Source organism: Muntiacus reevesi, chromosome 18, assembly GCF_963930625.1.
Source record: "Muntiacus reevesi chromosome 18, mMunRee1.1, whole genome shotgun sequence".
In the NCBI taxonomy this organism is placed as follows: domain Eukaryota; kingdom Metazoa; phylum Chordata; class Mammalia; order Artiodactyla; family Cervidae; genus Muntiacus; species Muntiacus reevesi.
The window spans coordinates 53,241,046-53,269,027 of NC_089266.1; the positions used below are offsets into that span (position 1 = coordinate 53,241,046).

Here is a 27,982-nt window from a genome sequence, read left to right on the forward strand (position 1 = left end):
GGGTCCTGATGGCAGGGTCTAGTGCACGGCAGACTGCCCTCTGCTGTCCCACCCCCAGCTGAAGGCGCAGGAGCACGGCTGGTGACACCATTGGTTGCCGCTTCTCAGGAGCAGGGGATCCAAGCGGACCGGACTCAGGGCAAAGGTCTCCAGGCAGGACTCTGCACTGCCTTTTCAGGCTGCGGAGGGGACAGCGCCCACCCTGGCCTTTGGGCTTCTTCTTGGCTGTCCTGGAGGCTCGAGCTGCCCACCCCTCAGGCCTGGCACTGCCGTCTGCCCACGATCTCACACTCTGTAATCTGTTGTTGCTGTTGTTTTGGGTTTTTTAAGCTGCAGTCTTTCATTTGTTTTTGCTGATGGAAATGAAAACTGAAGGGCTTGAAGAAAGGTGATTATGTTCCTGCTGGCAGGCTTACTGGGGGCTCTGTGAGCCTGGTGGTACAGGGCTCTCGAAGGAGTGAGAGGGGCATGAGGAGAGTGCTGGGGGAGACCGGGTCTGGGGGGCTCCACACGGGACCACGTTCTCAGCCACGGAGAATGGCATGAAGCCACGCCCACCGCCACCCCCACGGCTGCCTGCGCGGGATTGGCCGGGCCATGCCCTCTTCCAAAGCAGGAGAGCATGCCCGGCCAGAGACCCTCTCAACAGCCTGAGAAAGAGGATAGGACAGGGGTCAGTAACCCCGCTGGAAAGATCAAGGCCCAGAGGTGGCTGGCCTCTCCCAGCAAGCCAGGGGCAAGAACTTGGTCCACTGACTCCCTTTTGGAGAACAGGGTGCTCTGGCCCCGGCACCCCGAATCACGTTTCCCTTCACTGATGCAGAGGAGTTTCAAGAGGTGCAGAAAGCTGATCAGAAGTGAAACCCACAATCCCTATCGATTCAGACTGCTCCAGCTGATGTCCACAAACGCTTATTAAGCGCCGGTTAGGCACCACGCTCTGCTTTCCTCACTGGGGAAGAGCCTCCGCTTCTAATTCTCCACGCACAGGGGGATGCGCGGGAGGGTGGCCCACCCGCAGCTCACGCCAGGATGGGGATGTGCTGCTGAACTCGACTTCCCCATTTTCTTCCAAAGCAGCAATCGCGCTGTCCTGACTGACCTGGACTTAATACCCAAATGAGGGGATAAGCCCCCCAGTCCCCACAGGGCAAGCAGCATGGGAGTGGGTGGACCACAGGAAGGGCTGGCTTGCAAGTTCGAGCCTGCCTGTGGGTCCTGTCTGTGAAGGGGCAATGCTAGAGACGAAGGTGGGGCTGGAGGGCGGTGCAGATTCAAGGCTGGCGATGGAACAGATGCTGGGTTGGGAGGGTCTTCCCCTACTAAGGGAGCGTCTCTAGTCACAGCGCTGAAACCCCGGGCTGTGGGCCCCGGGTCTCTGTCAATGGACCTGGGAAGCCAACCCCCATTTTGGCCATTTCTAGAAGAGGTCCCTCCAGTGAGGCCCAGCCATTGCTCACTGACAGGGCTCCGATCTGAAGGCACCCAGGAGCACCGAACCAGGTGGTACCGGCAGAGCTGAAGCCCTAGCAACACATGGTCCGCCAGAGCCCCCCTCGAGGGCGGTTCTGGGGCCGGGGATGAGGAAGGGACTCGTTACAAACTTAAGTAGGAGGAAAATCCTTACTTTAAACTGATGCCCAAGTGAGGGGGCATCCCTAGTCACTGGTGCTATGATTCCACCATAGCGGCCCCACAATCACCTCCCCGAAGTCACAGAGGCTGGGAGGGAGGCTTGCTCCTTTCTCTCTAAGAACCTGAGCAGAGAAAACAGAAGGTTTCTGGTGGGAGTGCAAGCGCCGGTCTCTCGATCAGGAGCTGAGCACGAGGGTTTCAGCCGGCCACCTGCTGGGCTGGAGGAGGGGTCGACGAGAGGTCCCCAGAGTCACTCCCTGAGGCCCAGGGGCCCCATCCAGGCAGGACCCCAGGCCTTTGGCAGGGCAGCTGCCAGTGTTTCTGAACTCTTCTCACATCTTGTAAACTGTAAAGAACTGCCAGGTTGGGTGGGAGCTGGTTGTGGAAGCAGCCCCTTTCCTATGGCCAAGGCTGCTTTCCCAGGTCATCTGGCTTAAGAGATCTTCTGCTGTCTTCCCTCCGCTTTCCACATTCAAGCCACGGCCCTCAGCTCAGGATAAGACAGACCCCTAAGCCTTGGTCTTTGCTCAAAGACCAGACAATCTGACCCAAGCATCCATTGCAGAGCCTTGGCCAAAGATGCACTATAGCAGATTCTCTCCCAGAGGAAACAGCATCAACGTGAGCCAAGGCCCCTGCCCTGAGACCCATACCCTCCATGTGGAACAGAATGACCATCTTTCAGAATGACCATTTTTCAGAAAAAAACCATCAACCAGTGTCTGAGAACCATCCGTCATTAGACTGGAATCAGAAGGCAAAATATGCAGTGAGCAGGCATGAGCCCCAGATCCGGCCACCATGCAGGCACCGCTAGTCAACCACAGCCCCCTTTCTGCTGAGCTAAGACCTGGCCTCGTGATTCTTCTCAGGCCAGTGCTGCAGGAAGCCAGTCCTCATCAGTCGACATCAGCACCTGGGATGACACCAGTGTTCACCGCTGAGTAGACAGAAGCGCAAACCGGCACTTTCAGAACCAGAATCCCAGGGCCTCCCCACCTGGGACCTGTCGCACCTGGCTGTCCCCAGACCATCGCCCGAGGAGGGAGGTGTGAGCATGGAGCCTGGGGTGCTGGCCTGACCCTCCTGACTGTCCCAAGGGGCCCGAGTCTGAGGCCACTCCAGTAGGCAAGACTGTGGCTGAGACGCTTTCTGGTGGTTGGGGCCGAATGATGCCATGCTGTCCCTAGGAGAAGAGAAAGACCCCCAGAGGGCCACAGCCAACCTGAGGCTGGGGAGAGGAATAGAGCTCAGAGAGGAGGCGGGGCAGTGCAGAAAGAGGGGGGGGGGAAGCCTCCTAACGCACCAGCACACACTCCTCACTGCCCCCTCTACCCCTGCAAACCACTTCTGACTCGCTTTGGAGATCTGATCACATCATTCCTCAACTTAAGAGTCACTAAGGGCTTTTCATGTGTTTTGGGGATCAAATTTGTGAATTCCGGAACCTGACAACACTCAGTCCTGCCTCCCTCTCTAACTCTGTCTCTCCCCTACCCCCACTCCAAGATGCTCTTGTAAGCACCCCATACACTGAACTGCTCTTAATCCCTGGGACCTGCACCACATCCTCACTCAGGTTTGTGGCAGAGATTGCTAAGTGTCCCCTAATATCTATTTCACACATCTTCCTTAATACCAGAATCCTGTTTTTAGCAGTTACATAGCTACCAGGAAGACAGACATTTCTGAGGTTCCTCAGCAGCTCAGTCTGGCCATATGACTAAGGCCTGACCAATGGGATCTAAGCAGAGTTCCACACATGACTTCTAAGAAGTGTGATTAAAGGGAAGAGATGTGTTCTTCTGGGATGAGTATGTAATGGCTGGAGCTTGAGCAGCCTCCTCAGACAATGAGATGGAGTCTTGTGTTGAAGAGAAAAGAACACAAAGATGAAAGAAACTCAGATCCCTGATACGGCAGAGCGACATCCAGGTTTCTTTCACATTGGAAAGAAAAATCAAATTCTTATTTTATCAAGGCCATTATTATACTGTTTTCTTTAAAAAAAAAAAAAAAACAAAACTTGATTCAGTGTCTAAGCAAGTCATTTCTCTGCCTGGGGTAATCTCTTCTTTTCTTTACCCATCTCATTTTATTTCACTTGGTAAGACCCAGTTCTGGTGCCACTGCAGGCAGGACTAGCAGCCTGTCTTTGTCCTCTCGTAGCAGAAAAAGACTCCCTCTCTCTAGTGAAGCACCTGTCCCAGGATGCCCAGTGGGTTTGATCACTGGTTCTCTCTCCCTCAGCTGGACCATGAGCATCCTGAGAGGGAGTTTTATTCATGTCTAGACGTTTGGTACCTAATCCAGTGCCTGGTGATCAGTAAATGGGGAGGGAGGGAAGAGGAAGGCTGAGGCAGGGAGTCCCAGTAAGTCTCCTGGGGATTCCCAATCATTCCTTTCACTAAGTAGACCCCCCAGCAGGCAGCTTCGTCGGGGGTGATGAGGAAGCGAAAACCATTCTGGAGAGGGACAGAATAAGAACAGTAACGCCCACTATTTCTAAACTTTCAGCGTTCGCATATACACTACATCCCACTTAATTCTAACCACCTAGGCACTGCTATAATCTCAAGGGCTCAGAGCGCTCGGTCACTTGCTCAAGGTCACATGGCTACTACGTGGCAAGTGGGACCTGGAAATGAGATCTAGGTTTACATCCAGCAACACAGGTGCCTCCTCGGACCTGCACGGCACAGGGAACTTGGAAAGCAAGCCACGTGCAAGCCACATGTTGGCCGGTGTGCACAGCGCGTGTGTGGGCTCACACACCTGGTGTACAGATGGCAGGGCCTCCAGATGTTCAGCGGTGTTTTCACTTGGGGGCGGGGGTGAAGACAGAGGAAGGAAGGAAGGGGCGGACCACGCAGCTGCTGCAAGCCAACGCTCCTCCATGACTCAAGGAGAGGGCCGTCTCGAGCAAGCGCAGGAGACGAGAGGAAGCAGAGAGGGCTGGGGGCAGAGACCGTCAGGGCAAGTGCCGTGCTTTCAGAGGCCACACCAGGTTGTCACTGGTGCCAGTTATTTAGTGCATTCACCTCCCCCGGAGTGAGAACAGGGCGCTGTGAGGCTGAGACATGGCTGCACACAGCACGTCCATGGCAAACGTTTTATTTTTCTACCTCAGTTGCTTACAGGGGTAAAAATAAAATGTCATTAGGGAGAAGCACAGATGAACTATTTACAGAGATGAAGAAAATTCACAATGGCTAGAATGTCTGTGAGGTAAGTATACTAGCACAAGTTCACCAAAGCAAAGCAATTCATAGCAGAACAAAACAAACAGGAAATAAAGCCATACAGACTTTGAAAAATAGCATCTATGAAAAAGTCTGCAGGAAAAATAAAAGGAAATTAACCAATGACGACATCAAGCATCTTTAATGAGATGAGCCAAACTGCACACGTTGAGTCTAAAGGATGTGTGTGCATGCTTGTCGCTAAGTTGTGTCTGACTCTTTGTGACCTCATGGAGCCTGCCAGGCTCCTCTGTCCATGGGATTCTCCAGGCAAGAGTACTGGAGTGGGTTGCCATTGCCTTTTCCAGGGGATCTTCCCGAACCAGGGGTCGAACCCACGTCTCCTGCATTGGCAGGTGGGTTCTTTACCACTGAGCCACCAGAGACACTGACATTCAGACAGTTGGATGCGCTCACATCAAATGCATCTGATGGAAGCACGCAGGTCACTTTTCATAAACCCTGAGGGCGAACAAAGGGTGATTCCTGAGGGGCCAACTGAGCCATAGCTCATTAATCCACGAGTGGGGAAGTGGATGGATCACGATCATGGGGAAAGGAAGCCCTCTGGAGTCCTGACTTGATCAGGATGAGCCCTCTATATGTGGATGAGACCTCTATACGCGTCCCCTCTGACCCCAGTGGGCTAGGAGGCCCTTGAGGCCAGCAGGGAGTGCAAGGCCAGTGGACAGCCAGGTGGGGGCAGAGGTGCTGGGAAAGAGGGCCCAGCGTGGACGGTGCCCACAGGGCCTAAGGTGAGGCAGCACCACAGTGCCTCCATGGCCCCCTTCCCAGAGATGAGTGTGCATTATTATAGCAACAACCAGAGAGGCTGGCTCCAAAAGACAAAGACACCCAGATAATGCTGATACAAATTTTCTTCCAGATTACATTGTTCATGTTAGGATTTACAGAACAACCTGTGTGCGTGTGTGTTCACTTCTGGAACTGTCCACCACAGGATGTAGCGGACAAGTCACATATCCTCCACCTCTGTGGGCCAGCACTGAACAGCCAGCCCATCCATGAAACGCCCCAATAAGCCTATCTGGTAACTGTTTAAAGTAAGCTGATGCCTTCTCCCTAGACTCCCGTGAGGAAGCGCCACACAGCTCGTGAGAAGCTCCCTTCTGGCCTGCTGCACTGGGAGGGTGACGAGTGGCCTCAGTGGGGAGGGACTCCCAGTGCGGACAAAAAGCAAACTGGGAGGGGACTGGAGGACAGAGCTGACTTTAAAAACTGCGTGAAGCACTGGGGATGGGAGTCCTTCCCAATAATTACAAGTGAGAAGAAGAACGTCTGTGCAAACAGGCAGCTGGGACAGTGTCAGGGGCACTGGTGGCAGCCGGGGTGGCCCTGGCCGGGACCCTGCTCTCTCTCTAGCAACGGAGCAAACCCCAATCTGTCACGCCTCTTTTAAGAGCTAGGTGATAAAAACTGTGTCTTGTGAAACTGGCAACAGTCTGCAAAGTGAAAAAAGAACAGAAATTAGCAGACTGAACTGAAATCAGAGAGGGGAAAAAAGAGAGGAACTGGGAGACCCTGATCAGGATCTTAAGAATTCCAGCCCCCACGCCAATCCACGAGGGCAGGGGCAGGACCACACAGCGTACACCTGGTCTTGGGAGGAAGGAGCTGTGTGTCCAGGGGTGGACCACAACTCAGTCTTTCTGGAAGAGAACTGCTCCCCACTCTAATCACTATCTGAAGCGGCTAGCCCTCTTGATGGGCGCATCTCTTTTCTATTTTCATAGAAGCCTAACGGTGGGCAGAGGCAGGCGTTTGTTAATACCAACTGTGAGGCCAGAAGGGTGTGCGGCAAGCCCAGGTCACACAGGCAGAGCAAGGACATCGGCAGATGAGAGGGGGCTTCACCGAGAGGGCCTCCTCAGGTGGAGAGGAGGCAGTCGGTGTTAAGAAACACCTGACTCTGCCCATCGTTAGGCTGAGAAAGAACAGTGACGTCCCACCCATTAGATGCTCTGTATTCTGCACAGACAGTAGCTACTAGCCTGCTGAGTAAATGAAATGTGGTTAGTGTGGTTGATGAACTGAATTTTCATTTTACTTAATTTAAATTTTAGATGCTTCACGTGGCTGGTGTGATTGATTGTACTGGACAGATGGAGGCTAGAAAGAGGACGAAGTATGATAGTTACGACCCAGGCTACCCAGGTCCCAGTCCGAGCCCTGACCCTTGCTGGTGGCGAGCCCCCTGAACAGGGTTTCTATGTCTCCAGGCTTCAGGGTCCCCATCTGTAGGGGGACATCCCGGGGAGGTGCAGACTGTGCCTGGCTTCCCGGCTTGGGATGCCTTGCATCCTGCTCGAGAGGCCCATGGCCATGAGAGCTGCCACGTGCAGATGAGCAGGGGTGGGGAGGTCGACCTTGGGGCAACCGGGGACTCCTGCTGAGGGCCCTGCCCTGGTGGGGAGACCACTTCGCCAGGGGGACAGGCTTGAGGGGAAGTCCCCCACTCACTCCAGCCACCTGAACCTCTGCTCTGGGATCTGCTGTTCGCCTCCGCCTTCCCCTTCTAGTCTGCCCCAGGGACCATCCAGCCCAAGCCCCTCATTTACAGAAGACAAAAGGGAGGCCCCGAGACACTGGATGACCTGTCTGTGGCCTTGGGCAGCCAGACAAGGGGTTTTGTGGCTGGGTGAGGACCTGTCCCCTGGAGGGCATGGCTCCCAGGGTCCCAAATGCCCCCTTATTTCCCCATCACTCCCCTCCTCTCCTGAAGCTCAGACCGAGCACAGGTGGGACTGAGGCCCTCGCCCCCCATGAGTCCCCATCTCCGCTGCCTTCAGAACACTGCCCCCCCGGCCTCCCTGCAGCTCAGGCCTCCGGGTCTGGCAGGATGACCAACCAGGAGTGGAAGTCCAGCTCTCTAGAGCCTCCTCCCACAGCACAGAACCTGAGGGAACAGAACTCTGATCCTAACATCTCCTGAAATCCAGCTGTCCTTAGGACACAAACACCCCGAGCTCCAACACATTCTTGCTATTCTCCAGGTCTGAGAAAGGCTGGCTGCCCCCTCTAGGGAGAAGCAAGCCCTATAAAACATCACTTCCTTCAGCAGCTCCCCCCATCCCTACAGGGTCCTTGGCCCCCCCAGGTGAGGGTCCCAGGCCTCCCTGGCCACATGGGAGATGGGGCAGCCTGGGCATGTGAGTGGGAAACAACAGGGGCCCTGCGTTGAGTCTCTGATGTCCACCCAGGGGAAGGGAGGCTCTAATCACCCCTCCTACCACCACTCAGGACGGAGAGGAGATCCAAACCCGAGACACACCCAACACACACATCAGAAGGACGTCAGAGACAGAGGAGGGGAGGGGGAAGGGAGATAGGGTCCAGACAGCAAGGCACGTGGGTGCTGGGAGGCAGAGGGCTGCAGGACACCTTGGGCGCAGAGTTCGGTCTGCTCCCCAGGGAGAGAGGACAAGGAAGCGGCTTCAGAAAGGGGAGAGGGAGTGGACGGAGGGCTCCCGATCAGTTCTTCCCCCTCACAAGTCATTCTCCGTGACCTAGCACTGGTGAAACACTTCAGTTAATCAGAAACTGCATTCTGCCCCAGTTACATCTGTAGGCTGGTCTGTGAATGGACCTAAGTATGAGCTGGTTCTCCTTCGCCCCCTTCCCCCAATGCAGTCCCCCTCCCATGTCCCCAAAGCCCCAGGAGACAATACCACTCACCTGGGAACTGATAGCCATAGCTAGGAGCAAATCCAGGGTAGCCGCGGCCATAGGTTGCCACAAAGTTGGGGTAGCCTTGAACACAGAGAGAAAGACCATGTCAGCGAGTGTGGCTGCCTCTGGCTGGGAGGAGCCCGTGGGGGGTGGGAGTGAGGAACAGTGTGAGTTATTTTCCTCCACAAAATAACTTGTCTCCAGTGGGGGGTCTTTACCCAGGGCCTGGGTCGCCCCTCGTCCATAGCTGGGGTACCGCCATCAGCCTGTTGGTGATTAGACCCTATTTGGGCAGAGAGACCCCTAAAGCCCACGCACTTTCTTGAACTTGCAGAGTAAATGCCATGCGTTAGCCCCAGGCCCTGGGCCCGCTCCTAGTGCTGACATTTGCAGAGCTTACCCTGAATATACTTTACCTTAAAGCTATTGACAGTAGGAGATTAAAGTTCTTGTAATACCTCCTCCTGAGGCGGCAGCGCCAGCACCATGGACAGAGCACAGGTGACGGGGGCGGGGTTTACAGTCTGGGGGCAAACTCAGGGTTGACCCTGTGCTTCTGGAAAGACAGTGGGCCCAGTGAGATGCGGCCCAGAAGACGCGGGGACCCGGCCGCGTCCAGGCAGGGAGAAGCCACCGTGTCTTCCCAAGGCCCTCGGAGAACTGGGAGGCCCTGGCTATAAATGTGCACCATGAGCATCAACATACAGCCTCGCTGGGCATTTCCGAGCAAGCGTGGTCCTTCCAGGCACCCATCTCAGTGGGGACCCCGAGGGTGGTGGTTAACTGAGGGGTGGCTGTGGAAACCACTGCTGGGCTGTGCGTGGGTGCAGCGGTGACCCCTGGCAAGTTCTGGGGCTCATGCAGTCTTCGGTCTGTTACCAGCCCCCCAGGAGAAGCCACTTCAGCTCCCTTCCCCTTACTGTGCCCCTCCCCACGTCCTAGCCTCTTGATTCAGGATACAAAGAAGGCTGGGGCTAACCCTGAACATCAGACACCCGTGGCTACCCCATTCCTAGCTGGCCAGCCCCTCCATCTCTCTCTGCTTAACGTAGAATTTCAGTCCCTTCACGCTCTTAAAATACCACCCTGGTCACCCTCCCACCACCACCGCCATCACCTGCCTGACTTGTGTTCTGACCTCTGAGCCAGATGTCTGTGGTTGTTTTTGGCTGCTTGGCTCCTGAAACCCCGTCTCTGTGTTTGAGTCCCGAAAGGCCTCCCTCCTGCTCTTGCTGAGCCTGGCAGCTGGGACAGACTGTGAACCTGGGCTGGGCTAGTGGAAGTCGGCCCCGGGGCCACAGGGGCATAGAAGGAGGGCAGTTCAGAATCTGCTCTGGCCTCAGCAGCACACAGAGCCCAGGGTCCAAGAAAGCCACAGCTACCCACTGACCGCGTCATTCCTGGGCTGTCCCTTGGCTGGACTGTGGCTGACCGCCTAGCTCCCCAGTGCCTTTCTGTTCTCCAGTCTTCCTGGCAGTTCTGTGCGTTGCCCAAGCCCCTTCCAATAATCTCCTTTACTGCTGACAGCAGTCAGAGTTATTTCTGTTGCTTTGTCACCAAAACGCTGGTAGAAAGCTGCTCTGATGGGCGGGTTTAGGACAGTCTCCACTCCCTCCAGCCATAAGAATCACAGTGACAGGTTTCCACATGTATCCCTGTGGCTCCAGACAGCAACTTAAATACCCTAAACACAGGCTCTGGGGGCACATCATCTGCCTTCAAGGTAGCTTCTCACAAGTTACAAGCATTTTCTGACCCTGTAGGTGATGGCTGAAGACCAGGATCATTCATGAAATTCCAGCCTGGGAGCCTCAACATGAGTTAGAGTTGGCAGGTCTTCCTGCTGCCTGTCCTTGGTGCTCTTACACCTCATGGGTGCGTGCTAAATCACTTCAGTCGTCTCCAACTCTTTGCGACCCAGTGGACTGTAGCCTGCCAGGCTCCTCTGTCCACGGGATTCTCCTGGTAAGAAGACCCGAGTGGGCTGCCATGCCCTCCTCCAGGAGATCTTTTTGACCCAGGGATTGGACCTGCGTCTCCTGCATTACAGGTGGATTCTTGACCACTGAGCCACCGGGGAAGCCCCTCAGAGGTTCAGAAATGGGCCTCACCCTTCCTCACTTCTCTGCTTATTGGAGTCATAGCTTCTGCCTTGACCAGAGGATCTGTCAAGACCTGGGACAGAAGCTTACTGGACTGCACATCAGGAGGCGGTTCTCCAGCCCTGCCTCTGGCCCAGGGCCATGCCATGGGGGGTAACCCCCTCTCCTCTGGGTACCTGAGCCGTGCCATCTGTAGGGACCTTTGCAGGTCCCCTGCAGCGCTAATTCTCACCGGAGACCCCAATTCTCAACAGAAACCAGCTGTGGTTCCTTTCCTTTGCTTTGGCCAGAGCCTTTCCAAATTTGCCATCACAATTCACTGGTCAATCGACCTGTTTACACCCCAAAAGGGTCTTGCTGCTGCTCTTTCCCCATGAGTTTGTTCTCCAGCACCTGGTTCCTGGTTGGCAGCCGGCTGCCCAGACCAGCCAGGGTGACCTGGCAGATTTGCCCCGGCTACAGGGGAGCAGACCCCAGTGAGTCCGCTGAGCTCTGGCATCCGACGGGGAAAGGACGACAGAGACGGGGACTCGGGTGCCTCAAGTGGACACACGCACTGGCTCCTTCCTCGGTATCACCAACTTGGGTGGTCTGCCCAAGTCTCCTCCAAATTAATCACCTGCTATCAAATCAGATCTTTCAGCACTAGATTTCTTACTGTTATTTCAACAATATTGATGAATGGATTATATGCAAACATCCAAATCACTGCTGCTGAGGGGTTTTCCTAGTGGAAAACGATCCCTCTGCCTCTAACTCCAGCACTGGGGTCTTACATATTTCAGTGTCAATGTGACGGCAAATCGCAAGCCTGGGTGTCGCTGCTGAGACGCCCTCAGGGTAGGTGGGGTGGAGGGTGGTGAGCACCCAGGCCCTCCCTGATTTAGGTCACCAGTACAATGCTGCCGTGTCTGCTTTCTCTCTGGCACAGGACGGACGAAAAAATGGTCAAGTTCACTCCAATCTGGGGCCTCACCCCAGTCTTCCTGGACATGTCAACACTGTCTCCTATGCAACAAAGATGAGAACTTGGCATCTGCCTGAGTGGGGGATCTTATCTCCACCCCCCATCGCCAAACATCCTCTGGGTCAAGCAGATGAAATCATAAATGTATAATACAACATTACTTCAATTTTCCTCTTCATTTACTGCTGTGCAGCCCAGCTCTGCTCCAGTGGCCCACAGCCCCGGCCACACGGGGGAAATTGGCTGGCTGCATATCAATAGCACATTACAGCGGCCCCATGCACACGCTCCATCAAGCCACATTACAGTGAGATGACCCAGCCACCGCTTCCATTAGCAGCCAGGCCCCTCCTGCACTGGCCACTGCACAATTTATTTGCTCCAGTACTCTGGATGCCTGATCAATCCCACAGTAATTATCTTTTGTCACTAAAGAAAAAAACCAAACCTTCTGCCTGGATGACCACCTTTCGTGCAGACAGGCTTTCCATTGTTGGGGGGGAGAAATCAGAAATCAACAAGAGATTTTGAATTTGCCAGTCCAATCATTTGGGCGATGCTGGAAGAATTCTCAGAACTGTGGCTCCAGGTATTTGCTCCAACCCTGAAGGATGTCTATATTTTAGATGGGCAGGTGACAAATTCTCTTCCCAGCTCTGTGACTCACCTAACTCAGAGTCACGGAAAATTGCTCCACTGAGGGCCCCGACTTGAAAGAGACAAGAGACAAGGGCTGTTTATCCAGGGAGCTGCTAGTGAGGGACAATCTGCTTGCGGTGTGCACAGTATGCCTCGGGCACCAAGGCAGCTCCATGAGGTCTGCATACAGATGTGGTACCAGGTGCCAAGAGCCCTTCCCAGGCCACCGTCTATAAGGACCTCGACCACCGTCATCACCTGGAGTTGCAGGGGCTCCTCCAGACTTGCGCTATCCCATTAACATTTAATCTAATAAACTATATTTTAAAAATGTCAGTTCTTCTGCCCCACCTTAAATACACAATAGGCACATGTAGCTAGTAGCTACCAGCCTGGATAGTGCAAATACAGAGTTTTTCCACCATCACGGAAAGTTCCAGTGCACTGTGCTGCTCTAGAAGGAAAACGAAGACCTGAACTTTGAGTTTCCTCTGTTTGCCAGAAAACAGCTGAACAAATGGAGACCTCCTTTTGGGTATGACCTCAACAGATATTAGGGGAAAGACAAATCCCAGTTGACATTACAAATAAGTCTAGGCATGCGGCTGTATGTTCCAGCCAATCTCCTTTTGATTAGTGAATGCCAGCAGATTATAGCTCCTTGCCACTTCCGACAAAAAAAAAAAAAAAAAGAAAAATTTTTTTTTTTGGCTTTCATTTCTGAGGGGCTTAATGTCGGGGGCACTGGGTCAGGATTTCAGTGTTGGTGAGAATGCCTCTGGCTTTCTGCAGCCCATCAACAGTGTCTCTCCACTTCTGGGCCCGTGAGGCAAAGCTTTTTTCCAAAGCCTCAGCAATGAGGTATTTCTCTAGTACTAGTATCAAACATGTTACGTAGTGTGTGCCCAGCGAGGTTAAGATAGAAGCAGTAGGATTATGTGGCTGAGGGCAGAGAAGGCCAAGAGGAATCAGATATACCAACAATAATCATGTTTGCTTTTATTGAGTCCACCTTCATTTAAGAAAATCCAGAGATTCTAATGCACTTGGTGGGCAAGGCAGAGAACAAAGTATGAGGGCTGCAAAAATACCTTTCCTAGGGGTGTTGGTTGATTTTGGTTTTGGCCATCTCAAAGACAGGGAACGATGACTCCTCTCCTACACTTTCTTCAAGGAGTTCCCACTGGGCTGATTATTCCAATGATTCTGTCAAAGGCTATGAAAACCAAAAACCAAAGCAGCTGTAGGTTTCTTTTCAAGAAGGTTGGCCGTTACATCAAGAGATCAAGAAAGAATAACTGTGCAACGATACTCTCATCAGCCTCCCTCTGATGAGACCTCCCAAAGTACGGAGAAAATCTTAAAGGGCATTTAAAAATTAGTTTCATGGTTTCAAGTCATTTATAGACGAGGGTGTCCGCTGTCTCACTAGAATGTCAGCTCCCTGATACCACAGACTTCTTTCTCTGCTGCCTTCTAAGCATCTAGAACAATGCCTGGCACTTAGCAGGTACTCAACAGACACTTGTTGAGTGAATGGATTTAAAAGCTTTAGCGGGTTATAGTCTCAATTCTAAAAATCTCTACCAGTGTTACATAATTTTCTATCCTTTCAACAATAAAAATTTAATCACGGGAACCTCATCTCCTTAACAAACTTAAATGGAAGTGTTTCTGCGTGAGCCAAGCTCATTAACCAAATTGGTGGTGGTGGCGATGATGGTGATTCTAAGACTGATATGGAGGCCAATGCACCGTGGAGCTGGGGACCCGGGTGACTGATCGGGTCAGGTCAGGCCATCCTGCCAAAGGATTAGACTCTGGCGATGCCATCCCTTCAGAGGGAAAAAGCAAGGGTTTCAGTCACAGTGCAGCAGATGGCATCCTCTTCGCCCAAGAGTCCAGGAGCTCGGGCTGCCCAGCTGCACCCGTGGGCGAAATGGAGTGCAGTCCTGGGAAGGTCCTGGCGAGCACATGAGAGGCCTGGCGGAGACCCCAGCCCAGCTGGGGGTGGGGGCAGGTCGACCAGACTGTAGACTGTGGGTTTGTTTCCTGGGTGCTGGTCTGATTTGCACCTCTGCTGAGCTGGTTCCTGACTGGGGGCACACGTGGGGACCTCTCAGGATGCCCCATCTTGGCAGGCATCCGGACGGCCTCAACATAGTAGCTGGGGGATTCAGGAGAGCTGGGGGCGAGGAGGCTTGGAGGCCAGTGCATGGCTCTTCTTGGGAGGCAGAAATTCAAACACAATCCCACACTTCTGACTGGTGGTCTGATCCGAGAATGAGCATGCAGGAGCCAGGGCACAAGTCACACACAGAGGCAAGTCGAGCGATGCTCTGGGTCACTGGCAGGAAGGGGTCCCAAGTGGAAGGGCGTCAGGCACCTACTTGGAAGGTAATTTGCCCAGGGCTCCCCAGTATGTTACTAATAACTGCTCCCAGGTTGAGTATATATTACTGTATTTTGTTGATTGGAAGACACACTTCTTTTGTTTCAAACATCTTAGTGTCCTGAAAGTGGTCATCACCTCTCACTGAGGTTTGGTTAAGCATAAATTCTTTCTTTCTAAACAGTACCTTGATGTATTGATGAGACACAGCACTAGCTGGGCATGGTATGGTTGCATTTATCCTCAACACCCCCTGAAGTGTGGGCTCCCACCTCCCGATGGAGGGGTAACTGCAGGGCAGCGGGGCTGTCCCTCCCCACGTCACACACTGGCCAGGAGAGAAGCCTACACCCCCGGATTTCAGAGTCCTGAGCCCTTCCCCAGAGTTCACACGGCCTCCCGCAGTGGATGCTGGACCCACACCCGCAGTTCAGCTCAGCAGTTCAGCTGAGTTCAGAGAGCTCTCTGCCCGCTTGGTGGAGGAGGAGAGCCTCTGAGATCCATGGGGCCTGGCCGGGGCACGGGGCGTTCCCTGGTGGGAGCCTCGACCAGGGCCATGTGGGCAGAAGTCCAGCCCTTAAGCAGTGAGGGTGGGGGGGATGGGGTGAGCTGGGGGCGGTGATGCCTCAAGAACCAACAGACTCAACCACAAGGACATCTGACACTAACCATCACTACCTCTTCACGGCAGCTCAGAGAAGTCACAACTTGGAACGTGAGAGAACACAGTTGGGGCAGATGAGCAAACACCTGGCATTCACCACGTTCCCACCCCTCCATGAGCAGGAGCTAATTGGACTGCGTCCGGAGAAGCGCAGCCCACTTGGGCCTGCCCCCTCCCAGCTGTGGTCAAGGCCACTGGGCCCATCACCTCTCTCCACACACACTGCCTGGACCTGCCCCACCAGCAGGCTTGCTGGCCCTTGGGGTTCCAGCTACTCGCTCTGCATTGCCCTTGGCTTCTTCATGCCTCGCATCCTAGCTGAGAGGTCACCTCCACACGGGAGGTGCTCCCTGATTCCTGCGACTGGCTTCTGTTCCTCACCATGTGCCTGTGAAGCCCCTCACGACTCTATCATGAGTAACCCCACACCTGCGTGATGCGCTGCTAAATGTCACCTCTCTCTGCTCCGTGACGGCAGGGCCCCAGCTGCCTTGATAAGCTCTGCCGCCCCGTGCTGGCCCTGAGCCAGGCAGAGAGCCTCCAGGACCACCTGTTGTTGAATGCCTCCTGCAGCCACCCGTTAGGAAACCTCTGGTCTCTGGAACCCTGAGACCTTGCTTGGCGTCTGGGGAGAGCACAACTGAGCCACATTTAGCTGTTCGTCAGCTGATGTGAATGAGTTTACTTCGCTCCAGACCTCTGCCTCCCCAGGAAGAAAACCAGCTTACTCTTCCCAGCATTATCATAAAGGATACTAAGGGAGAGGCAGAAAGGTGGGGGCATTTCCTGAAGATCTGGACCCCCAAAGTCTCCCCATTTGAGGCCCTAGAGACTTTATATGCAACATTTAAAACTTCAAGAATCTGAAAGCCAGAAGGTGGTAATGGGTTCAATTCTTTTTTAAGATTTGATTTTAAAATTCAAAGCAATTAATCCATTTGGGGTTTCTTTGTGTATACAACATAAGATAAAGGCCATATAAAAATTATCTTTTAGAGCAAGAGCTACATGAAATGTCTTGTAGTCAACCAGGAAATAATTATCACTGATTTTTTAAAAATTTAATTTCTTTATAATAATTAAACTTGTACATAGAAATACATTTAGTTTAGGCTCTTTAACTTTTTCTACCAACAGGCGCCTTCCTATATGCCTCACTATTTTAATTATTGTAGTTTTATACTATGCTCTGATATATGGTCAAACTCTCTTTTTTTCTCATTTCTCTTTTTAAAAAAATTTTCTTATTTATTGTCATGAGTTCAACTTCCACCTAAGTGTTAGAACCATTTAGCCAACTTTTAAAGAATTACAAAAGGAATTTTCCCTGAAATTCTGTTAAAGTTAAAAAGTTAATTTAAGAATTAGCATCTTGGCCATTTTGAGAATTCTCATTCCACTTTTTAAAGTTCCACAAAATAACTTTACGTGCTTCTGTTATTTCCAAAGACAAATAGATACAATTATTTTTAAGAATTTATAAAGCCAAGAAAAGTTTTATAAATTTAAAACTGAGCGAGGAGTGATTTAAACACCAGCAAATCTGAAAATACACAAAGAGCTTATCAAACAATATAGAAGAGAGACTCTTAGCCAAACCAAATGAAACCCATTAAAACTAGACAGGCTGTGTGCCTGAATGGAATTTCACCATTAACTACCATTTATCCCATTTAATTAGTATTTTCCCAACACACAATAACTTGCACTAAAATACCGTTCTCTCGCCTTGAAATTTCTAATTATTGTTGCGAACCACACCATTACGCTTCTCCACTGCTTTCTCCATCTTTCATGCCATTTAAGCGGCAAGATTTTCAATTATCTACACAGGACGGACAGCGATACCTTTAAGGAAGGGGCATAATGTGCAACTCAATTTCTCTAAAGGCCAGGAGAGATCATTTTTCGTCAGAACAAACACACTTCGCCTTTCATCTTTTTTTTTTTTTTTTTGCAAATAAAGAATAAAACAGGTTATTTAAGACATCCATTTAAATGCAAATTTTGATATCCCAAGAGAAAAATGTTAATCATTTAAACAGACAGGATTATCGCCCACCCTTGCCATATCCCCTCTTCCAAGTTTTAGACAATGTAGCCTCAGCCCACATAAGTTTAAGTCAGCTAGGAGTCCTTATGTGTTTAAGAGCTCCATGTCAGTAGAGAAGCCTGAGGCAAAGAGAGTAACTTTTCCTCCTTATGAAAAAGGGAATGGAAAGGGGAAAAAAATAATATCAGGTATCTCCGATGAGTCAGGCATAGGACAAGATGCCTATCTCTCGACCTGTCTCTTTCTGCTAATTTGGCGGTCGCAACTGTATTGCAAGAGGGATTACCATCCTCATAGATAGAAGGGGAAGCTGATGCTTGGACAGATGAAGCAGCTTGCCCAGTTGGAGGGTGAGCCGGTTCCCAGGCCCTGGCCCAGACTCACCCAGCATCCCCATGCCGAGCATGAACGCGTCCATGGTGTAAGGCAGTCCCCGGGCCCGGCCTCTCGTCCCAGGTGGGAACATGACTTCCTTCGGCTGAGCTTTCTTACATTCTACCTGTTAAACAGAAAGGCGAACAAATGAGATGCAAATGAATTCCATGTAAATGTCAAATGCAGAACTGATCTGGTTACCAGCTAAGTTATTTTTAGCCTCGCTCCTTACTCACTGTAAAAATAGCCATGCCGAGTAAATGGCCTGCAAAACAAATATTGAAGAAAACACACCACTTGTGCAAATCCTGCTTTAGAAAAACCCAAGAGGGTGAGACTGGGTTTGGAGGGGCGGCCAGGACATCAGCTGAAGAGGCACAGGCGTGGACTGGAGCTCAGATTGAAACCTGTGCAGAAGGCACGAGAGGTAAGGAGACCGCAATGGCTGCTGGATGCATCCGTGAACAGTGACAGCAGCAACAGCAATAATCCGTCACGACTGTGCGGCCCTGCACATGTTTACACATTTCTCTCAGGCTCCATCAGGTCAGTGACTCTTCATATCAGGCCATCTGATCCTGTGTCTCGTTAAACAGACTGGCTAGTTAAGACCAACCTAGACAGCATATTAAAAAGCAGAGACATTACTTTGCCAACAAAGGTCCGTCTAGTCAAGGCTTTGATTTTTCCAGTAGTCATGTATGGATGTGAGAGTTGGACTATAAAGAAAGCTGAGTGCAGAAGAATTGATGCTTTTGAACTGTGGTGTTGGAGAAGACTCTTGAGAGTCCCTGGGACTGCGAGGAGATCCAGCCAGTCCATCCTAAAGGAGATCAGTTCTGAGTGTTCATTGGAAGGACTGATGCTGAAGATGAAACTCCAATACTTTGGCCATCTCATGTGAAGAACTGACTCATTGGAAAAGACCCTGATGCTGGGAAAGGAGGAGAAGGGGACGACAGAGGATGAGATGGTTGGATGGCATCACCGAGTCAATGGACATGAGTTTGAGTAAGCTCTGGGAGTTGGTGATGGACAGGGAGGCCTGGCGTGCTGTACTCCATGGGGTTGCAAAGAGTTGGACACAACTGAGTGACTGAACTGAGCTGAAGTCTTATTAGTTTCATATCATAGATGACAAAACCAAGCATCCAAAGGCTTGTGAAACCCACTTATAAGCCATATCCCAGTAGGTGTAGGCCAGGAAGTTGGATTTTTAAAATTTCTAGGTCAGCGATGCCACCATCTCCATAAAACCTGCCCCAGCACACTCCCATGGAAGTAATAAGATTAAACACGGATTACCGGTTTCTCACTTTGCAGCTATGTCTTCAAGTGGTTGCTAATCTTTCCTTTCTGTTTCCCCCTCTGCCTCCAAAACTTCTTAATCCTATTCTGCCCACATCCAGAAGTCGTTTATTTAACAACCTTAATGGTACGTAATAGAAACCCTAGGAAGTAAGTAAAACTGTTGCCTGCTGAAGCTCCTACACCGTTATTTCACTAGTGTTCTTTAGGCCCTTGCTCAGCGCTTTTTGTGCTTCCAGTTTACAGACAGACTTAACAAGCCTTGCTAGAAGGTAATCAGTCCCATTGCTGATGAAGACGGAATGTTGTAGGGCAAGGCAGGGGTGCTTAAAGCCGCACGCAAAGACGAACAGCATGACAGCCTGATGGTGATGCGGAAAAGACTCAGATATCTTTTGCTAAGAGGCAGTCTGGGGCCATGTGGTATAGAAGCCCAAACGGCACATTGCTCACCAACTGCTGAGGGGTCACTACCACACAGAAAGTTACTATAGCTCACGGCACATCTGAGAGATGAAGAGAAAGTTAAACTTGTGTGTGATGTGCTTTGTTTTAAAAAGGACCTACATGGGTTATCCATTTTAGAGATATTCTCATTCCAAATACTTCAATTAAAAACTAGTTTTGTGCTTAAGGCTAGGGGAAGCTTTAATTACCTAAAATATTAACTCCTCTTTCTTCAAAGATGCTGGATAATAAGCATTACTGTTGCTCTTCAAAGAGTGATAACCACACGTTTTTAAAAAAATGGCCCAAATGAGTCAACATTCATGACTGACATGTTTAAAACAAAGAGTTTTTATAGATTAAGAGGAACGAGCATCCCCAAAGAGAAATGGGTAAAGGACACGAACAGGCAATTCACAGAAGTCCAATAAAGAAGCATACGTTCCTGAATGAGACATTATCTTTCGCCCACCAGACGGACTGCAATGAAAGGATTCTTTGATGTTAGAGTCCCGGAGACTATGGGGAACAGGGGTGGAAACTGGCACATATTTTTCTGGAGGGCAACCTGGTGAATAGTAAAAGCCATAAATGCACATTATCCTGTGACCAGTGATCCTACGCACAGAGACTTATCCCACAGGGACGAGGCTCTTCACCACAAGCATTAGTTATACTCTTTTTAAAAAGGAAATACAAACACTCCAAGAACGGAGAGTGAGGCTGAGGGTGGCTCACCCAAGCAGACTGAAAGCTATGCAGAGTCGGAGAGGCAGGCTGACAGGAATACACACTGGTACTGGAAAACCTCAGTCCTGGGTGAACCAGGGTGGCTGGTCACCTGAACTGCAAGAGGTCGGGGAAAAGGCAGGTGGCAGTGGAAAATAAGCAAGTGTATGTATCACATATGGGAAAAATACTAAAAAAAGAAACACACCAAATTCGTCTTGAGTGACTTTGTTCTTTATTTCCATTGTACATTCTTTAAAAAAGAAACTATTAATTTACTGGCGGCCTTGGGTCTCAGTGGCAGCACACAGGATCCTCCTTGCAGCATGCGGGATCTTTCATCGCAGTGTGTGGGTTTAGCTGTCTCGCAGCGTGTGGAATCTTAGCTCCCAGACCAAGAATCGAACCCGCGTCCCTGCCCTGGAGGCGAATTCTTCACTGCCAGACATGTCCCTACCTTGTACATGCTACCATTATTGCTTATTCTCCCAGTTTTTCTTGCTCTGAGCATTACTCTTGCAAGCAGGGTGGGGTGATTCATAGGAAATAAATTCACGAGAACTGGGTCTTTCAGATGCCTCTCCGAAGCCCAGGGTTGACACTGCGCTCCTGGACCCCAGGTCTCACCCCTCGGCCTCAGAAGCAGGCTGAGAAGCCCCATCTGCCAGCGCCTGCCCAGGCCTGGGGAGATAGGTGTGCTGTGCAAAGGCAGACAGATAATTACTTGACGCCAACACCGGGCTCCAGAATAACACGCTAAGCGGCTCGCTTCCTAATAGTCCTATCGGTGACAATCTACTGCATTGTCTTATGAAAACCTGCTGCCTGTTTCCAGGCAACCTGATCAACGAAAATTTCAGGTTTATACAATTTTCATTTGGGAAACATAAAGGTTAACTGACTGTAATGGGAGTATGTTCAACAAACCCACCTACTCTTCCTCCCGCTGAACGGGGCTGGCGGCTCCGCTGACTCTGCTCTGTCTCATCCGCCACCACCTCGGGCAGCACTGGCCGCCTGGGTTCTGTTAAGCCCCTGCCGCCCGCCGTGTCAATGGTGAGGACTCCTGGGGGCCAGGGGCCGCGGCACACGCTCTGTCTGGGGGGCCCCCCACACATCCCGGGGACCTGAGTGACAGGAGAGGCAGCCATCACCCCAGGGGGCCTAGCCTGGCTCGGCCGGCACTGAAAGCTTCTCGAAAGGTTCCGTAGGACCAGGGGGCCTGGCCCCCACCCCACCTCCTCTGATGATCTGGGATGGAAGAAGCACATAGAAGGGGAGAGAGGCATAGATCTGTCTGCTTGGATCCTGTGTCCTTACAGAGGGCCAGGGGCTTGCTGAGGCTGCAACTCTGGCCTTCACCCACCAGACTGGCAGAAGCTTCGTGTCTCCCACCAGACTGAGTGTTCAGGGCAGGGATCAGGGTCGGCCTCTACTTTCTGGTTCCTCCGCAAGCAGGGACTGACTTGCCTGCTTCTTAGGGTCAAGGAGATGCAACCACTTAATGCCACAGGGCTGAGGGATGCGGCATGCCCAGCGAGTGCCAGGCAGAAGGGGTGCAGAGACACATAAAGCATATAAGGCAGCGTCCGGCCACTGTCTGTCAGTCTGTGAAAGGAGCAGGTCCTGACTGCGCTGTTCTCCCAACACAGGCCAACACTCATCGCTCATCCTTGCCACTTCTGGGCCTGTCGGCCTCCGTAGCTTCTTGAATCGGCCCACATTTGAGTCAACCCATCCCCACCATTTTCCCACAGGGTCCTGGGCAGACCAGAGAACATGGCATGAGTACTGAAGTCAGAACCCCAACGGGGGAACCCTGCCCATCTCTGCAGCTCTGTGCATGAAGTCACCTGGCCGCACACTGTCCTGGTTTTCAACTGCCGTGCGACGAACTCCCCCCACGCTTGGGGGCTCCGAGCACTAATTTATCATCCTTCCTGGGCTTCTGAGTGTGAACTGGGCCCAGCGGGGCTATTACTTGTGCTCACTCATGTCGCTGTGGTCAGAGAGTGGCTGGGGCGGCAGCCAGAGGAAGCCTGCCTCGGGGGAGGGCCGAGAGCCCTTTCTCCTTCCCACGGCGGGCAGTGGACACTGCTTTGGCTGGCACCGCTCACTGTGGCTTCTCCCAGCATGGGTGCGGAGACCCAAGAGAGAGTGTCCCAAAAAACGTGAGCATCCCAAGGGACCACGGCAGAAGCTGCCCGGCTTCCCACAACTCCGCCTTGGGTGGCACGGCTACTTCCATCCCCTCCGACTGGTTACACTGGGCCAGCCTGGATCCAGTGCGGGAGGGCAACACGCAAGGGCATGGAGGCTGGGAGGCCTAGGTCGCAGGGGCCATCTGTGGAGGCTGACTGCCCATGAGATCAGTGGAAGCAGTCAGCACACAGGACGGTGGGACCCGTGGCGATCGGCGGCTGGGGGCGGTGGGCACCAAAGGGCTGCCTTCACCACGGGGAACAAGTTGGGGCACAGACATTCCCCTCCCAGGGCAGCTCTGGAGATGCCCGTCTGGCTCTGCAGGCAGATGGAGTGGTTCTGGAGTGGTTCTCCTGGGGATCAGGTCTCCAGCTCCTTCAGCCCCATGCCTCTGGGTAAGAGCCCCTCGTTGACAGTAAATGCTCCCCCCACCCACCCCAAGTGCTCGCTCTCAGGCTCTCAGGAGGGGGGTGCCCTCTGAAGAGGGAATACCTCCGAGGCTCGGGTCTCCCCAAATCAGCAGCTCAGACCCCACCTCTGCAGCGTCTCCCCATCGCTGGCACTGCTGCTGCTTCAGCTGGCGACTAGAGAACAGTGCCTGGGGGTGCGGCAGGAGGTGGCGCAGGGGATTCCAGGGGGGTCTGTGCTCGCAGGAAGCCTCGGAGGCCACCTGTGACCGACTGCTCACGCCAGGAAGACGAGGTCTCCCGTTTCAACTTTCATGGCTGGCAAAGCCACCAAGTAACCCCACACTGGGATCCAGACACCAATGATGTGCCAACCCCCAGAGCTTCATGAATTTGCTTTAAAATTCCAAATATGCTGCTTTGCTTGGCCATATGGCCTTGCAGGAGAGGATGTGGCTTCCCTGCAGCCCTGTGATGACAGGCTCAGAAGGAAGCCCGTCTTCAAAGACAGGAGAGCTGGGGCGGCGGCCGTCTGTCCAGAGGGCGAGTCAGAGCCCGCTGTGAGCCCGATGCATGGTCTCAGCCCTCTGCGAGGGTGCCTCTGTTGCTGCCCGTCAGACCCAAAGCCACTCAGCGAGGAGGTCTACTGTTTCTAATTCTCCACTAAGAAACAATTTCAAAAGGACAGAGCAAAGGACACTGCACACCCTTTTCTGATAGCTCAGTTGGTAAAGAATCTGCCTGCAATGCAGGAGACCCCAGTTCAATTGCTGGGTTGGGAAGATCTGCTGGAGAAGGGATAGGCTACCCACTCCAGCATTCTTGGGCTTCCCTTGTGGCTCAGCTGGTAAAGAACCTGCCCACAATGTGGGAGACCTGCGTTCGATCCCTGGGTTGGGAAGATCCCCTGGAGAAGGGAACGGCTACCCACTCCGGTGTTCAGGCCTGGAGAATTCCATGGACAGTATAGTCCATGGGATTGCAAAGAGTTGGACACGACTGAGCGACTTTCACTTTCACACACTTTACGAGTCATCTGTTGTGAATGCTTCGTGCCTTCTGCCTTTTCATTTGCATGCTCTTTGTCTCTAATTGTGTATTTTTTCCTGAACTATCCGAGAGTAGGCTGCATACATTACACTTTGCATCTCCTGTACATAAAGATATTTTCTTACATGAGCACAGTGCGGTTAGCAACCTCAGGACATTCACCATCTATGAAGTGCTTGTATCCAAGTGCCTTCTGTGTTTCTGTTCTGCCAGTGGACCGAACGATCCCTGCATGGCCATACAGATGCCGCATAGCAGGAAGCTGAGGCCCAGGACATCGCACAGGGTGCCGGCGCTGCAGAACCATGAGTGGGGAGACTGGGTTTGAACCCAGGCCCACCTGGAGTCCTGGCCCAACCAGGACAGTGGGCCCCGTGCCACCCTCTCTCGGGGGACGGGCAGGCGGGGGTCGCAAAGTGGCACTGACTTTGGAGACGGCGCCAGGACTGCAGCGGGGATGGTCTTCCTGCAGCCATTCTCAGCGGCCGCCCGCGCCCCACGGGCCCGCAGCCCATGCAGAGGCCAGCTCCCGCCCAGCCCCTTCTGGAGGAGACGGGCAGCCCGAGGAGGACGCCCAGGTCTGAGACATGAAAAGGCTTTTGTCCTCCCGGTCTCTCCACAAGCGGCCCCAGTCAGCACGTGCCCTGGGGCCGGGCCTCAGCCTGGGGAAACCCAGGCTCAGGACGCAGCACAAGGGCGCTCTGTGCGGCCTGAAGGGGCCAGTGTCTGCAGCTCCGCTTCCTCCCCCACACGGGTCATGTAAGCAGGGGCTTACCCTCCAGGGACAGAGGGGCCGACTTCAAAGGATAAAGGTTCACGGCTGCGCAGAGACCGACCTGGGCAGTCGGGCTGGCGGGAGGGCCAGAGTGGCGGGTGGGCCTCTCTGGGCGGCTGAGCACCCGCAGGGAGCGCTGGTGGCTTCTGCCTCAGGCACCATCATTCTGTGTAGCTCCCCGAAAAAAAACGCCTGGCCACCAGCAAGGAGCCGCACCCCCTACCCAGCCGGGCTTCAGGCTGGCCCGGAGCCTCTGGAGCCCCACGCTGACATTGCCTTCCTCTCTGAGTGCAAGGGTCGAAGACCCTCAGGTGTAAGGATTCTGGAGTTCCACCTCCAGCAGGCAGCTCCCCCGTATCTCCAGTGAGGCAGGAGGGCTGAGCTGCCCCCCAAAACCCCACAAGGCGCCCACCGTGGTGTCCCTTGCTCAGCCTTCTCCCCCTGCTGCCCACTGCTCTTTCACACGCTCTCCGCTAGCCACAAGCTTTTCCAGAAATGCCAAGAGGGGGGCTCCTTGTGGGGCTCTGGCCTTCGGGAACCCGCAGAGCAAGACAAAGCCCGGGTGAGCTCCTCGGAGGGGAGCCAAGTCCCCATCCCGCCTCGGGCCCGGGGCCCAGAGCCAGCCTCAAGAGCGCTGAATGTGCTGGAGAAGGCATGGTCGCAGCAGATGAAGATGGAGCCCCCATTCAGCCATCGCTCCCATTTCAGGGCGGCAGCCAGCTGAGGGCCTGGCTGCAGACACACACCCTGCAAACCCCAGCAGCTGCCCTGGGGAGACCCAGCCTCGACTCCAGCGGGGCGGGGCGCCTAGCCATCCTGCTGCACCCCACCTCACCAGAGCCAGCTCTTCTGCCCTCTGCAAACGCGGGAGGACCCTGGGACCGGCCAGGGTGAGCGGAAGGGAGGTCTGCACGTGCTCACCGCCCTTCTCCCTGCCCGACATCCCCACCAGGCACTGCCCTTGCAGACGGGGACCAGCATGCGGCCAGGCACCAGAGGATCCACTTGTACGGATGACTTGTCCTGTTCCAAGGCAAAGGGGTCCCCACCGACAGGTGACCCCCACTGGAGTCCCGATGGAGTTCAAGCAGGTGGGTGTTACTGTTCAAACTGAAATAGAAATGCCAGCCTGGGAGGTGAAGGAGGCCAGCAGAAGCATCTGCCTTCAGAGGACACGCGCTTGCTCTAACTGGCCCAGAGTCACTCAAGGAGCATGGAGAGCCCTGCAGGGTGCAGAACTTTGACTGGGGAGGAAGGAACATTTCGTTTTGTGAGCACTCCCCATATTCGAGGCATGGTCACAACATCCTCGGGTGTCTGTGTGTGCTTGTGTAAACATACATAATACATATATGTAACACACATAAAACAGTGCCTGGCACACAGATGTTCTCTGTGAATGTCCACTGTCCTCAACTAATCATGAATCAACTCCCCATTGCCTCTATGAGTTGGCCTGATTCACCCCATGGTAACCAGTCCATCCTAAAGGAAAATCAACCCTGAATATTCATTGGAAGCACTGACGCTGAAGCTCCAATACTTGGGCCACCTCACGCAAAGAGCCCCAACTCATCAGAAAACCCTGATGCTGGGAAAGATTGAAGGTAGGAGAAGAAGCGGGCGACAGAGGATGAGATGGTTGGATGGCATCACTGACTCGATGGCTTGAGTCTGAGCAAACTCCGGGAGACGGTGAAGGACAGGGAAGCCTGGCATTCTGCAGCCCATGGGGTCACAAAGAGTTGGATGTGACTTAGCAACTGAACAACAACCCCATGGTCACAGTGGAAAAGGAAACAGGCTTCGAGGAAGGATCCGTCCAATGTCGCAAAGCCATGTAACGACACAGCCAAGCTTCAATCCCAGGTCCCCCGACTCAAAACTCTTGTCTCCACCTCCAGGCCTCTGGCCAGCCCTTCCCTACCCTCCATCTGTCTAGCCCTCGAGGCCCATTCAGAAGTTATTCCTTCCCCAAGGCCATCCCCGATCCTGGTCCCAGAATTAATTCCCTCAGCACTTCAGAACTAATTTTACCCACTGTTTCCTCTGCTCGGGGCTTTATTAAAATCAGCGACGGCGAAGTGAAAGTGGTCATAAACCAGTGCAATCAGCACCCCGTTTTTAGCAGGCAGGGCTGGTGTGGACACAAATGAATTCAGGAGGCTGCTCTCCCTCGCAGGGGCTCAGCGTCTGGCCAAGGAGTGGAGAGGAATGGACCTCCAACTCTGCCCAGAGACACGGGCCCCAGTGTGCACCCGAGCCTCCCGCCTCGCCCAGATCTAGGGGGTGGGCGGCCGCGTCCTGAGGTCTAGCCCAGAGCCTACGAGTTCTGGCTTCGTCACTGCCCCATGGCCGGCTCTGAGCTGGGACCAGCTGTCTGACTTCTCTGTGCCTCGATCTTCTGTCTGTGGAGCAGAGGAACAGTGCCTACGCTACAGGGCTGCAGGGAGCTGAGAAATTAAGCTGGCTAATTCTGTAGGAGCTGGCGCTGGCTCACACCTGACTGTCCTCCACACCAAGTCTAGGTGTGAGCCCTTCAAGGTGACAAAGCCAGTTCACATCTGTGCTTAAAATGAAAACCCCAAAGCCTGCCGAGCAGGGAGGGAAGGAGAAAGTGACCGCCCAGCCGCCCCGGCCGGAGTTCTGGGCTGGTCACTGCTGACCTCCTTCCTGACCTCCCCGACCTGCTGGCCAGGTAGGCCCGCCTTGCCGCTCTCATCAGCAAAGTGCACCAAGGCAGCCTCCCAGGCGGCACTGTTTGGGGAAAAAGCTGATGGTGGCGGCAGCAGCTGTTCTTTTCATTTCTGGGAACCTGCAAGGGCATTTCAAAGTGAAAAGAAACCTCAGCCTCCAGCAGGTGCCCCAATTCTGCCACAAGCTGGGTGTTTATCCTCGTTGGAGGTGTGTGGGGGGGCTCTGCCAGAGACCCGGGGCTGGGCCCAGCTTCATTTCTCAATTCAAAAGAGAAGAAAAGAAAAGCAGAAAAGCACGGCTTGAGCAGTGGCTCACGCATCCCCGGGAAGCCGGGCAGAGCAGGTGAGCGCAGTCCAAGGAAGGGAGCGGCCTTCTCTGGAGGCTGCGGGCCCCTCCCCTGCACCCACGGGTGGCGTGTGCAGGAAGGCGGGGCCAGCACGCATGGATAAGCCGGGGACCCTGGGCACCCTGAGCTGCTCCACGCTCCCCCGCCCCCTTCAGTGACCTCCCCAGAGGACACATCAAGGGCAAAGGAGCCAGAACTCAAGCAACGGGACGCCACCTCCCTGCAGGAAAAATTACTTCTGCCTAAAGAGCAACGAACATTT

General features: G+C 53.2%; 1 protein-coding gene across 6 annotated transcripts in view; it reads right to left on the reverse strand.

Moving 5' to 3' along the window:
* Positions 1 to 27,982, reverse strand: part of MSI2 (musashi RNA binding protein 2) — a 401,411-nt gene that overhangs the window by 38,654 nt on the left and 334,775 nt on the right. For all 6 annotated transcript variants that reach the window (XM_065911079.1, XM_065911078.1, XM_065911080.1 and 3 more), the window contains 2 exons: positions 17,769 to 17,883; positions 8,574 to 8,648 (listed from right to left, as the gene is read on the reverse strand). In XM_065911079.1, coding sequence (XP_065767151.1) covers positions 8,574 to 8,648; positions 17,769 to 17,883 — 190 coding nt within the window. The remainder of the gene's footprint in view (positions 1 to 8,573; positions 8,649 to 17,768; positions 17,884 to 27,982) is intronic.